This window comes from Meriones unguiculatus, chromosome 21 (genome assembly GCF_030254825.1).
Source record: "Meriones unguiculatus strain TT.TT164.6M chromosome 21, Bangor_MerUng_6.1, whole genome shotgun sequence".
Taxonomy (NCBI): Eukaryota; Metazoa; Chordata; class Mammalia; order Rodentia; family Muridae; genus Meriones; species Meriones unguiculatus.
This window is the reverse complement of record NC_083368.1, coordinates 51,114,413-51,133,331: the sequence shown is the minus strand read 5'-3', so window position 1 is coordinate 51,133,331 and position 18,919 is coordinate 51,114,413. Positions and strand designations below refer to the sequence as shown.

At 40.0% G+C, this 18,919-nt stretch overlaps 1 protein-coding gene across 3 annotated transcripts in view; it reads left to right on the top strand.

Annotated features, from left to right (window-relative positions):
* Aass (aminoadipate-semialdehyde synthase) overlaps positions 1 to 18,919 on the top strand; it is a 57,018-nt gene that overhangs the window by 8,788 nt on the left and 29,311 nt on the right. For all 3 annotated transcript variants that reach the window (XM_021656746.2, XM_060373874.1, XM_021656747.2), the window contains exons 3-11: positions 2,309 to 2,485; positions 5,207 to 5,291; positions 10,004 to 10,071; positions 10,174 to 10,320; positions 11,475 to 11,553; positions 11,668 to 11,795; positions 15,250 to 15,398; positions 16,893 to 17,015; positions 17,391 to 17,502. In XM_021656746.2, the coding sequence (XP_021512421.1) occupies positions 2,309 to 2,485; positions 5,207 to 5,291; positions 10,004 to 10,071; positions 10,174 to 10,320; positions 11,475 to 11,553; positions 11,668 to 11,795; positions 15,250 to 15,398; positions 16,893 to 17,015; positions 17,391 to 17,502 (1,068 nt within the window). The remainder of the gene's footprint in view (positions 1 to 2,308; positions 2,486 to 5,206; positions 5,292 to 10,003; positions 10,072 to 10,173; positions 10,321 to 11,474; positions 11,554 to 11,667; positions 11,796 to 15,249; positions 15,399 to 16,892; positions 17,016 to 17,390; positions 17,503 to 18,919) is intronic.

Genomic DNA, 18,919 nt, shown 5'->3' with positions numbered 1-18,919 from the left:
AATATACAACACCTTACAGCCAATGTCTTTCCATATGAAACAAAATGCGATGCATTTCTCCTCAAATCAAAAGAAGACAAATTTGCCCACTCTCCTTCATATGCTTCAAAATAGTGACTAAACTCTTAGCAAAGAAGGGATAAAAGAGAAGAGATAAAGGAGATACAAATAGAAAACCAAGACTCCAATGTATCTTATTTGCAAACAGTAGATTTCTATGCATATGGCTCAACCAGAAAAAAATCCCAACAGCTTTAAGCGCATCTATTAAAGTACCAGAATACAAATGAAGACAGAGAAGCAAATGGCTTTCACAGTGAAATAATTAAGATACCAAAATTAAAAAAGAAAAGGGGAAAAAAATCAAACAAAAAGAAAAATCAAAGAAAGTAATCAAGAAGGTACCAAAAGGCAGAGCAGTTTTAACACTGATTCTTAGTCATATGGTTTTTCTTTAAAATAAAAGATTTACTACTACACAAGAGCCAAGGCAGAGAAGCTGTTAATAATATGGCTCAGCTATGACACTCATGAAGCCCAACAATGACCAGCATGGCAAGATGTCTATAAAGGTGTAAAAACTGACAAGTAAGTGGCAAATAAGAGCTGTCTAAGTGGGCTTAAGGCCTCCTTCACAGGAAAAATCATGCGTGGTGTGGATAATCTACCAATTACATGCTGCTTGTGAGATCATTGACTGTGGCTCTACAGTATAAAACGAAGTTAAAATATGTTAAGGATTGTTTTATCTTTATATCTTTTGTGTTTCCATGTAAATTTTAAGATATTTTAAAATTTTCAATAAATAGGGATTCTGTTGAATCTGCAGATTGCTTTTGATACAATGATCATTTTTCACAATATTAGTTCAACTAATCCATGAAAATTGATGTTCTTTATACTTTCAGCTTTTAAAATGTCTGTGAATACAGCAGTGCTGGGATTCAAGGCACCTGCCACCACCTGGCCTGACGGTGTTTTATTTAGTCAACAGCCTATCTCTGGCATTGCACCATGTTTTATTCTATTAATGGCTGTGTGATAATCACTGCACCGTATGTGTTCGCCATGGCTTATGTATAACCAGACTACTCTAAATGAAGTGCTTTTTAAAGGAACCAGATAGAAGATATATATTTGTTCATTGCCTGTCTCTCTTATCCACCTACCCTTTGTCTGAAGTAGATTCCTAACTAAGTGTGTCTTCATTTTATTTAACTGTTACTGTAGATGTTTTTATAACTCTCTTCAGGCCATGCCACTCCTTTATTGAAAAATTATTTATGACTGCCTCTTACTTCTATTGGCTAACTAGGTTATCATGGTTAAGTATGTTACCTTGAAGTTTTCCAATGATAAAACTGGGATAGTTCTATCTCATGGGAATTAAATTTGAATTAGGGACAGCAACTCACGCAAACAACCCATTAAAACACAACAGTAACAGTCAACTAGTCTTGTTCTTACTTATCTGGTAGATATCATATTAGCCACGATGGCATTTTGCACATTGTGTATCCACACACCCTACGTGTGCACCTGCCCTCAGACCTCTCACTGATGCTGCTGTAGCTCCTATCTTCACCTCTCAGAATCCACCCAACCTTTTTGATTAACTTGATGTTCTGTTTCCTTAATTATCCCAGCTGGGAATTGTATTAATGGCCATTAGCCTAGAATGTCTGCAGTCTCCTGGCTATAATATTCTTTTGGGTGTAACCCCTTGCTGTGCCTTATTTGAGTTCATGGAGGCACACTGCCAGTCTTCCACTGTGTCATGGCCAGCACAAATCTTCATATTAGAATGGTAATAAATGTTAACTAAAGAAACAAATCAGTGTTAGGTATATATTCTATCTTTTAATACTAATAAGTAACAAATCACCGCTTGATATGGACCATTTCAGCACACTATTGGTACTGATTAAACTTTTACAGATTTTGTTGTTGTCTGTTTTTGTTTTTATTGTTAGAAAGGGCCTCTTCAGTTCAGACTAACCTGATGATGACCTTGATTGATGGTCAGCCAATGATGACCTTGAACATCTTCCTGAGTTCACTTGTGATCCATGTATAATCTACTTTTAAATATGAGTGAATAGTGGATTTTCCAAATATTTTTCCTATGAGTGTCAAGCCAGGTAGATTTTTCTTTACTAAGGAAGCATAAACATTAAAAGTAGCCATACTGTTATTTGTTCTAATTCATCAAACTCCATGTTTCTCAAGGTTGTTTGTTCTTTTTATTGGAGAAAGCATGGATACTGTAATGTAGTGAAGTAACCTTTGGTCCAAATCGCATTCCCAGGAGTATGTCAGGGCTGGCGGCATTCTTCAGGAGGACATCACAGAAGCCCGTCTAATTTTGGGAGTAAAAAGGCCTCCAGAGGAAAAACTGATGTCCAAGAAGACTTATGCCTTCTTTTCCCACACAATAAAAGCCCAGGAAGCCAACATGAGCTTGTTGGATGAGGTTCTGAAACAGGTAATTGTGGTCAGGATTCATGAGGAGTAAATGGCATTAAGCAGCAGGCCCTGTCACTCAGTAGGAGATATGGTCCATGGCCGGGTGCCCCGTGAAGACCTCTTTTCTGTCACACAGGGTTGGAGTTTGAAGAAATCCTGCATCTCACTCTTTTATCTTTTCTGAAGTAGAAGGATAATGTGTCCCCGCCCCCCCCAAACAGTAACTAATTTATAAAGTTAAGTGTGTAGCTACCACCATGTAGAATTCCAGAGCTGGAAATTGCCTCAGGGATTGTGCAATTTAACAGCTTATTTTTCAGATGGTACTCAGGGTGCTCAGGGTGGTGCAGTAGCTTAACTAAGTTCACACAGCTCTATGACACCAGAACAAGACTGGAGATGTTTTTACACTCATTACTATTCATGAGAGTCAAAGTATATTTTGAGGTATATATACTGTGAAAACATTAGCAGCCACTTAAAATGGGAATACCCACTGAATGAAATCTGGGTTGAGTGCCCACAATGTGTCTGACGCAATTTAGTGCAATGAAAACAGGGAATAGCAAGTACCCTCATGTTCTTGATGCCACTGGAGGGAGACAGGGATAAGCAAGTAAGGCAGCCTATGTCATCAGTGAGTAATAGAGATCAGTATAGCACTGAAGGAGAAGGACATTGACACCAGGAGGGGACAGTGAAACTATAATTAGTGCTTCATTGCAAAGGCAGCATTTGAGAAGATATTTAAAGGAGACAAAAACCCAGTCCATGTCTGATGGAGAAGAGTCTTCCGAGCAGACAGGCATGTAAGGAAAATGAGCCAAGGGTCTTTGTGGATGGGTGGGTAAAGTGGGCCCTGTGCTAAAGTGCTCAGTCTGACTGTCGTGTTGGGTAATGATTTGAGGTAGAGAAGGACAGCAACACCAATCAGAAGACAGAGCCTATGGCAGTCTAGACTGGCAGGCCATAGATGAGGCTGGCTGCTGGATGGTAGTGTAGATGCTGTGACTTCTGATTAATCCTACCTGCATTTTAGAGGTGAATCCTACAAAATGCTCTGGTGTCAGGATAAAATTTGGGGAGAGAAGACATCAGTGATTAGGGTAGGGGCTTGAGCAACTGAAAAGGGCCACCATAGACTGAAAACGTGCTCATGCGAGAGCAGGCTTGGGTGGAAATGTTAGGAGTTGAAGGTTTTAGCTTGTCAGATATCTACATTTTGACAGATATCTTTTGTCAGTTATATACAGATATATTTTGACAGTTGTCAGAAAAGATGATGGTATGTTGGAGATGCTAACCCAGGAGAACATCTTTTCCTGACAGATATTTGGTCACTGTCAGAGACCTGTAGTGTCTACAGTTAAGTGACTGGATGAGTGTGCGGAGTGAGCAGACCACAGCTGAGGCCCACTGCTAGGAGTAAGGCCATCAGAACATTTGATATAGAATCTGAGAATAGAAGAGAGAATAGCATTTATCAACCATACAAGCAATGAAAAAAAAGGGTTTTATACAGGGCTATGAGGTATGTTACTATTCATTTTAAAACCCACTTGTTTTGGGTAGTGATTAATTTGCTTCTGAAGAGTAGATTCAAAGCAATTAATAAAAATCATGCCTCAAAAACAGTTCATCTGAAGCAAATAAACTCTTCAAGGAGAACTTTTTTTTCTTTTTTCTTTTTTTTTTTGAGACAGGGTTTCCCTGTGTAGCCATGGCTGCCCCAGAATTCATTCTGTAGACTGTAGACTAGGCTGGCCTAAGGAGAACTTTAGAGAATTTCTGTTCTATGAACTTTTGATCCTTATTAGAAAATTAATTAAAAATAGACCTGGCAGGATGGTTTTAATAAGTCATTTACAGTTAGAGATACATTTATATACTTGACTTTAAATTGTGCAGTTTTCCCCAGTACTGGGAATGCAACCCAAGACCTCGTGTATGCTGAGCTAGCACAGTGTTAGACTTAGAAGTGTGCTCCAGGCCCTTAGCTTCTACTGCCTTCAAAGAGATAAAATGACTGCTAAAAATATTGTATAATTTTAACATAGCTTTTAAGAACACATTAATGAGGCTGTCCTGAGAGACAGAAGGGCTTTGAAGACAGAGAAAGAATTTGTATTTGGCAAAGATGAAAAGAATTGTAAACAAGGAAACAGAAGGGAGAGTGAGGGAATAAAATAGAGAAGAGAGAGAGGGAAAGAGAAAATGTTAGTTTTTTTTTTTTTTGCTATTTTTAAGGTAAACAAGGTATTTAAAATGTACAGGAGTAATGTACAGAAGGACTGTGCAAGAAAGGTAATGGTTCAAGAAGACTAGTTGGGAAGGACTTGGGATAAGCCAGAATTTGCTCACACACAGGGATTCATCTTAGGAAAGATGTGTTTTCTTTGGCACCATAAGATTGAGGATAAGTAGGGACCGGTATGTTTCAAATGATTTTGGGTAGGTTGGGGGTCATGGTGACTTAAAGGAAACTTTCATCTCAGTTGTTTCCTTGCCTCACATCAAGGAATGTTTACTACGTATCTCATTGCTTTAGCTCTCAATACAACTGCCTGTGACCAAGCATTTTCAATGCATTTCATCGTGTTCTTGCTGGTAATGGGTTTGGAAGTCAACATGTATTTTCTAAGAGGAAAAAAATAGAAAATTCTTACTTTTTTATGTGACTTACTCATTGATTGAGTCGAATTTACCTGCTTGCTATAGTTTCTTCTTTCCCTTTCTTCAGGAAATCCGTCTTATTGATTATGAGAAAATGGTGGATCACAGGGGATCTCGGATAGTGGCATTTGGACAGTGGGCAGGTGTGGCAGGTAGGTATGCCACAGCTCTGTGTAGCTTCCTAAGTGTGTCCCAGGAGTGCGTGTGTGTTCTCTTTTTCCTGTGTTTACTTATGCTGGTAAAACAAAACACAGGAAAGAAAAAAGAAGCAGGCAAATGGTGAATACCTAGGAGCAGGTTTCAGCCTTTTAGATGCTGTATTGGAGAAACAGAGCTACGTTTGGTAATGTTACACCATAGGTAGAAAATCTGGTGGGGTGGTTGATGCGCCAACATTATAGAGTTATGGGTGATTTTTCAGGCAGCAAACTGTCTCTGTCAATTTTTTATTTTTTGGAAGCAGCTAACATGTACTTCCTAATAACTCTAATAACTGATTTTAATCCTTCTCAAGTCTGTAGAAGACCAAATAGTTATAGTGCCACAATTAAGCTTAAGTTGTTTAGAAGTTAAATGCTTTCATATAGGTAATACCAATAAGGATAAAAGTTAATTTAGGCATAGAACTTTAAATTTGTCAAGATAGATAGGATAATCAGATGCTCTCTCTGAAATTGCTAAATACACATGGACTGGACATTGCACATGTAGATTTTACCTAACAGTTTCCATAATTTCATAATTATTATTGTATTGAAAGAAAAGGAGCCTTTTATTGGACTTAAAGGGGGAAATGTTGGTATAATGTTCTTTTAGAATGTATACAATTTACCCTTGTTTATTCAAATGCTGATTTCTCTCCCCTACTCTCTGGTTTCAATCTGGACATTGCATTGTGATGCTTATTCTAAGCATCGCCTGTCTCAACTTTGTGTAAACATGCCAAAATAAAACAACCAGCCACAATGTTGAGTAAGGGAGAGGAAGGAGTAGGAGGGAGAAGGGAGGAGCCAGGGGAGAGAAAAGAGTGGGAGGAAAGGAGGAAGAGCAGCAGGAGAGAAGCTGGAGGAGAGGTCTTGGAACCAGGTGGAGAGATGGACCCAGACCTAAGATATCACTAAAAGCAAGTATAATGGGTAAAATCTGAATGGTAGGAACCTACGTGGGCTTGAAGAGTTACGGTGGAATAACTATTGCCCAGCATTGTGATCTAGGTTAATTAAATAAATCCCAGTCTCTGTGTGGTGATTTGGCTATACAGCTGGTTTACGATTAACCACAGTGTTACTAAAAGATATATCAATAGTAAATATTAAATGCAAATACAACAGGCGGTAGGGGACTTCACAACCAAGTGTGGGGTGAGCTCTGATTACTGTTCCCAGGCCTTTGGGACTCACTCAGGTAAATGTTCTGTTTCTCTGGAGAGAATGGACACATCGGAAATTAGCTGATGGATTCACAAGTAACGCCATGCCTGCGAATGGCATGTGGCTCTTATTCCTTAAAAGAGCATAGAGGCAAGTAGTGTCAGTGCTACTTGCTAGTGGAGGGGCGTTGAGCTGGAAGTAGCTGTTAGGAGGCTTTCGAAGCTGGGGCTTGATGGGTGATTAAAAGCTACTGAAGCCAGGAAGGAGTGAAGGCATGTGTAAGGCCCTGCTATCAATAAAATTGAAAAGAAATATCTAGACAGACTAAGAAAAAAAGGGAGATGACACTATTTAGAGTAAGAGGTATAATAGAGGACATAGCAATCTATTCTGCAAACACTGATAGAACCGAAAAGTATGAAGGCTAATGAGCTTGACAAACTCAAGAATCAAACAAACATTTAGAAAACAAATGACCAAGACTATGGCAAGAAGAGGGAAGAACACTTCTAGAGTATAAGATAAATTCTACCCATAATAAAAGAAAAACATTTGTTAAAAGGAATTTTAATTTAATTAATTGTATTAATTAATTTATTTTACATTGCAATCCCAGCTTCTGCTCCCTCCTCCCCTCCAAATACCTCCCTCTTACCTCACCTGCTCCCCTTCTACCCCTTTTCTCCTCAGAAAAAGAGAGGCCTCCTATGGATATCAACCAGCCTTGGCATATCAAGTTTCAGTAAGATTAAGCACATCTTCTATAGAGGCTAAACAAGGCAGCCCAGTTAGGGAAAGAGGATCAAAGGCAGGCAATGTAGTCAGAGCCCCAATTTAGGAGTCCCATATGAAGACCCAACTGCACAACTGTTACATATGTGCAGAGAGCGGGAGTCCATCCCATGCATGCTCTCTGGTTGGCAGTTCAGTCTCTACGAGGTCCTCTCGGCCCAGGTTAGTTGACTGTGTAGTGTCTTTGACCCCTCTGGCTCCTAAAAGGAATCTTTTAAATGCTGGGTGTGGTAGTACTTATTGTGAGAGACTGGCCTTCAGAAGGTTGTGGCAGGAGGATTGTCATCAGTATGAGGCCAACATGGGCTATACCAGGAGACTCTCTCGCAAAAAGAATTTTACTTTACTTTAAACGGTTTATGAATTTCATTCCTGAGTGCTATATTCACATTATTTCCGCTTCTCCCTCCAAACTCCTCTTATGTTCCCCGCGTTCCTTCCCAAATCCCTGGTCTCCTCTTAAACCGTTACTGTTGCGTGCATATATGCACACCATACTGAGCTCATTTAGTGTTGCCTCTATGTGCACGTGTCATGGCTGAGCACTTGGCATTGAATAACCTATCAGAGCTTGTTCCTGGGGAAAACCGAGTCTCCTCTCAGCAGTCATTGGTTCTGGCGTTCTTCATCTAGGGCTGGGCCTTAATGAAATTTCTCTCATGCATGCTAGCATGTCAGCTGGTGTTATCACCATGCAGGGCTTGTCTGGGCAGCCATTTTACGGATGCTTCATGCTTACCGCTTCCATGTCTCATCTGGAAGACACTGTTTAGTAGCAGACTACTGTTCCTCCGGCTCACACAACTTTTCTGTCTTTCTTCCATTTTCCACTCTCATTAGATAGTCTGTGGTTCTTAGGGAGGGAACATGATCACCCATGCATCACTCTAAGCTAGACAAAAAAAAAAAAAACATATTATACTGTGTAATGTAATGTAATATAATGTAATGCACTGTGTCTGTGCCACAAAAATAATTCTTTTACAGAAAATTTTGATAGTTTGGAAACAATCCAAAGTGCATTAAGAAAGACATGGATAAACAGATTGTGATATAACTATAAAATGGGAAACTTCAGCAATAAAAGTAAAGAAAGTATTGATGTAAATCTTAAAATATGCCAGATGAAATGAGACAAGCAATAGAGCATGTGCTTATCACTTCATTAACATAAAGCCAAGGAATCTCATTTATACAGACAGTGACAGTTAATTTCAGTCTTAGATCTCTGATACATGGATGTTACTATATCTTAATAGCTATTAAACTATAGACTTCAAATTGCATTTTATTGCATATAAACAATTTATTTAAAAGTTGGCGTGAAAAAAATAAAAATAGAAGAAACCTAGGTGGAGTTGTAAATGTGACAGAGGTGTTAGGAAAAGCATGGAAGATTCGAGTCATGCAAACAAAGGAAGAATAGATAATGAGGTCATTGCTATAGGCACACTGAGTTTTAGATGTCTGAGGACACCTCATTTAAGGCATAGAAAAGATGTTTGGCTACATCCTGAAATCAAAAGAAAAATCCATACCAGAAGTATGGATTTGGGAATCATCCATACACAGAAAATACTTACATTTAGGTTGTGATGAGATTATCTAATGGGAAATGAAGATGTTAAGAGAATGAAGCCCCAAAGAGAATCAAGACGGTGATAATACCATACACACAGAGAGGTGTTTTAAAAAAAAATTAAGGCTGGTTTCCACCTTCCACCTTCCCGATGGTGAGTGCTCTCTGTCACGAACAACTCCACATTTGGCTAAGGCCAAGGATCTGGCTTGCTTCCATGTATGTGGACCTATCTGCATTGCCCACATGGCACGCCTGGGTTGGCTACCCAGAGGCTATTTAAGCTGTGGGCTGGCTTTCCCCAGGGTCCGAGGATTGTTCAAAGTTCCTGAATAAACTGCATTAAAAAAAAAATTAAGATTAATTCTGGCCATGGGTAAGGCAGTGCCTGTTCACAATCCTAGTACCCCAGACTGAGACAGAAGGCTCTGGAATTTGAGGCCAGGCTGAACTACAGAGTGAGTTCAACACAGCCTGGGTTATATAGTAAGACAGGAAGGATGAAGGAAGGATACTTTCAAGTCCGAGATACTGAGGAAGATTGGGTGTCAATCCAAGAAGGTCTATGTTGCCAAAAAGTTCTGACCAGCAAATCAGGATCTGGAAAGTCTGTCAAGTTTAATGATGTAAGCCACACATACCTGTTAGGATCCCTAGGCCAATGGTGACTTGTTCGTTTGTTTGCTTGCTTTTGGTATGGGAGATGGGAGTATGTTTAAAAACTGGTAAGAATGAACCTACAGAGAAGAACTATGGTGAAAGGGGATTTGCTATGAAGAGCCAGGATATTTTGGGATCTGAAGACAGTGGGAGATGTTACCCTTTGATGATAAGAGGGATTTTCTTTTATCTTATCAGGCCAATATTAGAAAAGCAGGTGAGGATGTAGATGGATAAGGATATTTGATAGAAAGTAGCAGATATGGCCAAGATGTTTCTAGGTCCTTTCTGAAATTGAGGTAATATGGTCTTTGCTTCCTTGGGGCACTAAGCAGGCTTAAAATGGACAAGGAGAAAAATGTATCATTTCTTCTGATAAATGCCTATGAACAGATTTTATTTTGTGCAGTGTTATGTAACTCTACTAAATTAATGGTCTTTTATTGATCTGGTTCTATGACAGGAATGATCAATATTTTACATGGAATGGGTTTAAGGTTCCTTGCTTTGGGACATCACACACCTTTCATGGTGAGACATTATTTGTTTCTTTATCCGGCATATATCACCTTTTCAGCATAGACACATGTCTGAGCTAGTGAACTGACACACATTGTGTGTGCTTGCTTTCAGCATCTTGGCATGGCCCACAACTACAGGAACAGCAGTCAGGCTGTGCAGGCTGTCCGTGATGCTGGCTATGAAATATCTCTGGGTTTAATGCCGAAGTCGATAGGGCCCTTAACCTTTGTATTCACGGGAACTGGCAACGTATCAAAGGTAACTCCACCTGTCCCCCCTGGCAAGCAATCTGAAATGCTAAACTCCTCACGGGCATGTCAAATTGAATGAGTGACCATTCGACTTGAGGTATTTTTAAAAAATCATTTAATTTTGTGTGCGTTGGTGTGAGGGTTTGAGATAGCATGGAACTAGAGTTACGACAGTTGTGAGCTGTTACGTGGGTGCTGGGAATTGAACCCAGGTCTTCTGGAAGAGTAGCCAGTGCTCTTAAACCACTGAGCCATCTCTCCAGCCCCTGGGACTTTATTGTTATTGTTGTTATGTGTTTTTCTTGCAGCAGAGAACAGTAACATCCCAAGTATTCTCTTTGCCTTTAGTTGATTTCATCCACTAGAGCGCCACTTTTCACCCTGCCATTCTCAACCCCTTCGGGTATGAACAACTTTTTCACAGGAGTCGGAAATCAGATACTTTCACTATAGTTCATAACAGGAGCAAAATCACAGTTATAAAGTATCAACAAAAATAATGCTATGGTTGGGGGTCACCACAACATGAGGAACTGTATTAAAGGGTCACAGCATTGGGAAGGCTGAGAACCACTGTATCGGAGGCTTGACACGTCTCTTCAAGCTTCCATCTTCCCTCTGTCCTTCCTTCTCTGCTCCCTTTGATAACACCTTGCTAAGGATATAGAGCACTACTCTTCCGGTGACAAGCTGTTCCTTCATCAACTACTTGGAGTCTTGTTAGTAACTATGCAAGATTAAGACTGGAATTAATGCTTCCTTCTGGAGAGGTGCTGAGGCTACACCTGTGATCTCCCTGGAGAAACTTGTAACTGAGAAGAGGTCTGTAGTGAAGATGCTCCACAAAAAGAACCTCTGTTAGTGTCGCATTGTCCAGCATGCACCTGATCTTTCCCTTCTGTCGTGGACCATTTTCCCCCTTAAGATATTTTCTAAAGCAAATCAAGAAGTAAATAGACATGTGCTACACCCACATGCCTAGACATCGCTACTCTGAAGAGAATGTCAAACGACAGCTCATTCTAATGCAACTGTTGGGAAAGCTCGTTCGTGCGCTTTGTGCGCCTGCCTTGTGGTCCTGGCTATAAGGCAGGGCAAGGGGAACTATGCCATTGCTAGTCCTACTGAGATTTGTTTCTCTTCCCCACACACTATTTACAGGGAGCCCAAGAGATCTTTAACGAGTTACCTTGTGAATACGTGGAGCCCCATGAACTAAAAGAAGTTTCAAAAACTGGAGGTAAGGGATGAGGGAAGACCTTACCTCTAACTTTTTAATAGTCCTTGTGCTAATATTTTATCACCATAAATCATTATCATTTGTCACTTTACTGATCTCTCCTTTCTTTGTAAGACCTCAGGAAAGTGTATGGGACGGTGTTAAGTCGCCATCATCATCTTGTCAGGAAAACAGATGGTGTCTACGATCCTGCAGAATATGAGAAATATCCTGAGCGCTACACAAGTCGCTTTAATACAGACGTGAGTTTCTGTTTGGCCTTGACTTGGTTGCTATGATGTACCGTAGTTAAGCTGTTTCCTGAGAGGGAAGTTGGAAATGTGTACCTTGGTTCTTCGGTTCCTTGTAAGACTGACTGTGAGTTCTTTGGTATCATGTAGTCTCTTTCCATCTTCTAATTAAGCCAGGTGTTGGTTTTAGTTGGGTTGAGATGGTCTCTTCTTCCTGGTTTGGTGGCTCCTGTGGGGATGCTCGTCTCTCTGTTTAAGAACGCGTGTTCTCATCAGTTCTGCCTCAGTTCCCAGAGAGCCTTGGTCCTGTGTTAGCCCATGCTCGTTAGCACTGTTGGCAAAAATGCAATGTATCTGAGGCTTGGTGTAACACAAATGTGTCCTAACCTTTATATAGTTGTTTTCTCAGTACTGGGGGGGTAAGGTTAGTGTTTCTCACATCTCAGCAAGTTCTCTGTCAATGAGCGACATCCTCAAAGGTTTACTTTTATGTGGCTTAAAATTGTAACCACAACCTCAGCTAGCATCTTAGTTGGCTTTAAAAGAAAAGACCCAAGGCTTGCTAAAGAAAAGAGGTTCTTTAGCTTAGCATTTGGGAAGCCTGAAGCACAAAGCATGGCTCAGGCTTTCTCATAGGTGTCCAGTGGCTGCAACATGTCATGGTGGAGAACACATGTATACGCTATTCATGCAGCCTCTTTCCTCCTTCTCATTAAACCATGAGGATTCATCATGGGTTTCTCATTTCCTCTAATCGAATTTTATCCCTTTTCAAAGACTCCACCTCTTAAAAGCAGGGTTGCATTCAGTTTCTACTCTCTAAACACCATGAACATAAGCCTTTGCTGGTTAATCTTTGCATGAGTTCAAGGGACGACTGCATTTCAACCAGAGTATTATGCCCCTGGCCCCAAAAGTGTATTTCCTCACATTTAACATATGTGCCAGCTATCTTCAAATGCATGTGCCTGATTGTAGGAGGAGAGGAGAAATGGTCCAGCTATATAAGCACTGGGCCTATTCTCATTGCCCGAAACATAACTTACAAACCAAGTCCCTCTGCTGGGCAAACAGTGGCTTCATCTTCTGAGAAATACAATTAGTCATGTAACAGCTCACCTCAAAATCGGCCAAGAAACTAAAAGCCGAATCCAACTCAAAGTGCACACAAATACTATGAAAAGAAATGCTTGAAAAATTTTAAATGTGTTTGCACAATGAAGCACTTACAGACTCTGGTGTAAAATGTAGCTTTTTTAGCATGTATAGTGTGCTACAGAGAAGGTTCTTCTATGCAGGGCTGCCTCAAGATACTCAAGGAACAAAACATGTATGAAAATATTTAAGTTGAAAACATATTTTTTGGGTAAAGAACAGAAATTTAATTGTGTGAGAAAGCGCTAGATTGATTTTCGAAGTGGTTGTACAAGTTTACATTCCCAACAGCAATCGAGGAGGTTCCCCTTTCTCCACAACCTCTCCAGCATGTGTTGCCACTTGAGTTTTTAATCTTAGAAAGGACCAAATATATCTGGGCACAGGGGTCTTTTCTGAGACTGATTCTCTAACCAAGGATCATGTATGGAGATGACCTAGAACCCCTGCTCAGATGTAGCCCATGGCAGCTAAGTCTCCAAGTGCATTTCCTTAGTAAGGGGAACAGGGACTGTCTCTGACATGAACTCAGTGGCTGGCTTTTCAACCTCCCATCCCACACACACACCAGGGAGGAGCAGTCTTGCCAGGCCACAGAGAAGGAGATTGCAGCCAGTCCTGATGAGACCTGATAAGCTAGGGTCAGACGGAAGGGGAGGAGGACCTCCCCTATCAGAGGGGCAGGGAAGAGATGAGAGATGGTTGGTGGGACTGGGAGGGAATGAGGGAGGGGTCTACAGCTGGGATACAAAATAAATAAACTGTAATTAATAAAAAAATAAAAATTTAATAAAAAAACCAGAAATTTATTTTTAATGGTACTAGACACTGGGAAAAAGAAGATCAAAGTCCCCAGCAGGGTTAATGTACGCTGAAGTGAGGGCCTGATCTCTACTTAATTTTTATTTACTTATTATTTTTTAAAAGTTCACTTTACATTTCTATCACAGCCCCCTTTCTCCTCTCCACCCAGTTCTGCCCTCCCACCCTCTTTCCCCTTTCCCTCCTCTGGAGCCTTCATCAAGTCACGTCAGGACTAAACACATCCTTTTCCAATGAGGCCCAACAAGGCAGCTGAGCCAGGGGAAAGTGATTCAAAAGCAGGCAACGCAGTCCATATCAGAGACAGCTCCCACTCTAATTGCTAGGGGACCCCCACAAAAAGCAAGCTGCCCATCAGTTACATATGTGTAAGGGGTCTAGGTCCATTCCATGCATGTTCCTTGGTTGGTGGTTCAGTCTCTGTGATCCCCCATGGTCCTTGGTTGGTTAACTCTGTTGGTCTTCTTGTGGAGTTCTTATCCCCTCTGGGTCTGTCTATCCTTCCCCCAACTCTTTCACAAGACTCCCCAAGGTCTCCCTAATGTTTGGCTGTGGGTCTTAGCATCTGTGAGAACAGATTTAAATTTAGTACATTCCGGCCCTCCATTTTTGGTTTCATATATTTTGTTTATTCTTCCCTCTGGCTCCTCCCAAGTACTATGTCTTGATTACAATTCATGACCTCTTTTTTCATATATATATATATATATATATATATATATATATATATATATGTGTGTGTGTGTGTGTGTGTGTGTGTGTACATACATGTATATTAATATAATATATGTAAATATGTGTATGTAAAGTATATCTATATATGTCTGCTCAGTCTGTTTAATGTTTCTTGTGTGTATATGATTTTTCTTGGCTGACCACTCCACTAGACAAGGAATTATAGGCAATAAGGAATACTGAGAGTAGAAGATAGCCCCCTAATTGATTTTCTGTCCCTAATTTTATCTTGAACTTCAGGTATTAGTGATTAGGTATAGATGTGTACTGAAACTAACAGTGACCCTTTTGCCGCATGTGTATGTACGTGTGTGTGTGAGAGAGAGTTCCCCAGAAAGGTCATCTGATTAATCCTCAATGCATTCTTTAGAGGACTGTTATCCCCTTCTGGCAGATAAGGGCAATAGAGTTCAGAGAGGTTGAGTATGACTAGAGTTATGTTCTATGGTACTTGAACTAGAAATTAGAGTCTGGGTCACTTGATTCTTTGTTATGTTATTTTCCTAGCTATGCAATATATTATAGAAGAAATATGGATATATTTATTATATTCATGTCTTAACATGGAGCAATTCTATAATGCAAGATGGGTGAATATTATCTTTTCCCCAGGAGATAGCAGGTGACCTGGACAACAATATGTTCTGTAGAAGCAACACTGATGGTGTGTCTCAGGAGGTACTCCTAGCTCTAACACACACGGTATTAACATAAGCTGCATCCTGTTTTGTTGAACATGGAACTTGCTTTACAGATTGCACCCTATACCACTTGTTTAATTAACGGAATCTACTGGGAGCAGAACACCCCTCGCCTGCTGACTCGCCAGGACGCTCAGAGTCTGCTGGCACCGGTGAAGTCCTCCATTGTTCCCGTTGAAGGATGCCCTGAATTACCACACAAGTAAGGACTATACGTCATCAAGTTGTCATCAAATTTTATTACTTGTAGCAAGTAAGGGGCACACTTGGGACAACTCCCAAAACAGTGTCTCCTTCAGCAAAGAAGGCAAGGGGCTTTTGTTGAGGAAACTTGTATATTTACACAAGGATCACACATCCTGGCATGTAGAGGTGGGCACACGCCTGGATGAGCTCAGTTCAAGGCAGTAATTCTCTATTTGTCTATGCATCATGTATTCAGAAAATGGGGAATAGAAAATCCTTTTAGCAGAGAATCGCTATTTCAACAGCAAACTTTATCTCATTTAAAAAGTATGGAACAAGAAGGTCTTACTAATTTTGTCCTTGTGAATTTCATTGAAGGGCCTGCTAGGGGAAAAAAGGAGAAAGTCCTGTTCGTAGTTTCTTAAAGATAAATCAGTACCCCTCCAAACTTAAGAACTGTTCTTACAGTGTCTAATGAATGGCTAACTCTGGGCTCAGCAAAATCTTTCAAAAAGGAAAAGGGAGGATGAGTATTTCAGTGCAGAACTGCTACTTGATAAACACAAAACCCTTAAAGTACAAGAGTGGTCAAGGCTAGCTCTAGTGTCCAACCCTATGTGGGCATATGGTGACTGCAGACAGGACAGGAAAATTGTGACTCGTCTCTCTTCTAGGGACTATGACTGCCATTCATAATTCTTGAGATTTCTGTATAAGCACATGGAGAGTCATGAGGTACAGTCAGCTCTTATCTGTCAACGGGGGATGGTTTCCATGCCCTCGTAGGGCCCAATATCTACAGATACTCAAGTCCCTCATATACTGTAATACTTATGATGCCTAAGACATGAGTACAATTACTGAGCCTGTTGGTGTTGGCCTGAATTCAGAGCTACATGTTGGTGAGAAGGAGAAAGATTACAAATGTAAGGTCTGTCTGAGATAGAGGGGCTTCAAGGCCAAACTGGGCAACTTAGTGACACCCTGACTCAAAATGAAAAGGGAAAAAAATAATGGCTAACAATAGAGAGCTTGAAGTTCTAGGCTCAGTGCCCGTCAATGGGAAGGAAAGAAAGAAAAAAGAATATGATTAGCTAAATCATATACATGTATGAAAAAGTAAAAAATACATGTATGGCAAGGCATGTTGGCAAGGCAGCTGTACTATCTAGAATAGTGATTCACAGATGATGGACCAGGCCAGCTTATCCTGTCTGCTATCAAATGTTTTTCTGTAGGGAAGGGATTCCCCCACCCCTTTCTTTCTGCTCCCTTTCCTTTTTTTTTTTTTTTGTTCATTATTTTTTTCATTATTCTCATGGAATCCTCTGTCTTAGAACAACACAGTGTTCCAAAGACTGAACTGTAGGGCAACGATTCTAAGTGCCTGAGAAATATTTGTCATCCCCATTGTGATTTATTTCATGCACGTTTTATTTTTATTCATTGTTAGTCGTCCCAAAGGCCCGAGAATTCCACCCTCTCATGTGAATGTTGATGTTATTTTCAGACTTGTGGCAATATGTGACATTTCAGCAGACACAGGAGGGTCTATAGATTTTATGACTGAGTGCACTACAATCGAGAGACCCTTTTGCATGTATGACGCAAACCAGCAAATTACTCACGACAGGTGAGTTTATCAAAGCTGCAGTTTTTTTTTTTTTATAACTAGTTTGAAGCATTCAACATTTCACTTCTTTATAAAGGTGTGAAAATTTCAAGGTACGTGCTCAAAAACAGTTAAAAATAGTGGAAAAATCACATTGAAATTTGAATGCTTAAATATGTATATACTATATTTAAATGGGAGATGGGATACCAAGTTTAAAAGAAAAGGTTTTGTTTGCAAAGTAGTCTCATTTATAGTGATAATGCTTTCCCCCCCCCAAAAAAATACAACCATAAAAATAACAATGAAACAAATGTAATGGAGTAAAGCCTGGGAAAATGTACAACTTTCAAGTAATATTTTGTGCATTTGAATAAAGCATGTTGCTTCTCTTAGTGTTGAAGGCTCCGGGATTCTGATGTGTTCCATTGACAATTTGCCAGCACAGCTCCCAATTGAGGCTACAGAATACTTTGGAGACATGCTTTACCCTTATGTTGAAGAAATGGTAAGGAGACCAGTAGCCTCCATGGCAACTCTGTGACCTTAAGTAGAACTATGAGTGAGCTTATGAATGTTCTAGTCTTCTGTATCTGAGAAATCTGTTGTAAAATGAAATGCCAACCCTTCTTCCAAATATACTTATAGGTCATTTTAATTCTACCTATTCTGTTACTTGCCTCATGGGGACTATGATTATTTTGTTGAATTCATGGTCACTTTCACAATTACATCCGTCTCATTATATACATTTTACTAATGGTATTCATAACATGGAGGACAGTCAAAATTACTTTATCATCAATTCCATCATTACCTAGATCCATTTATCTAGAGGGCATTTTTATTGTGCTATAATTAACAGAACTAAACAGTCAGAAATATAGAGAATATCACTGGATGCGAGCACTAGTGTTTTATTCAGTGTCAGCTTGTGCTGAGATGGCATTTGTCTTCTGTGACTGACTTCTGAAATGCTGTGTCATCTAGATTTTGTCCCTCTGTCAAAGAAACTCTTTCTTCCATCACTGTTTGTCTTGGGCTCAGACTTGCCATACTTTGTTTCTTTTTATTGCTAACAGCAGTTGGCCTCTGACTGAGATTCCAAACTGATGAACAGCAGCTCTTGCTTCTGTCTGCATCCTCCACTTTTCTCCCACTGTGAAATGGGAACTTAGCGAACAGTGGACAAATAATAGTCTGAAGTTGTCTTCTCTGGGTAACCAAAGGGTTAGTAAGGAGAAATTAGAGGATGAACACATTACAAAACACTGTGGATTGATAGGATTGATTGACGTTTTTGTGTGTACACATATACATACAGGAGTATGCTCACACCATGGTGTATCTGTGGAGGTCAGATGGCAAGTAGAGAGACATGTTTCTTGCCTTCTATCACTGCACAGCAGGCTGACTGTGCAGTGTGTCTGAAGTTGGTTCTGCATGGGGAGATAATGGCATTAGGAGAGCACCAATGACAAGTGGGATTGGGCATCAGCTAGATTTATGACTCAAATCTCATCTATAATTTGGTGGTTGTAGTATCTCAAGTTTTAACATTCTAGATATGTAAATGTCTCAGTGTGTGTCCAGGGAAAAAAGGAACAGTAACTGTCCCAGCTGTGTTTCACATTCACTTTCCCTTGTCATCGTTTCTCTGCCGACTAGGTTTATTTTTTTAAACAATATTTATTATCTTTATTATTAATTGTCTGTATGTGTGGGTATGTGCGTGTGAGTGCAGATGCCTTCAGAATTCAGAAGACTGCTTCAAATACGTAAATGGCAAAGTAGTTTTTGTCCTGGTAGCAAGCCTGTCTATGCACTTTTTAATTTCAGTGATTATTTGTTTTTTGATAGTTTTTCCCTGCTTTCATAATCATCATCATCATCACCATCAATCATCATCATACTCATTAATCATA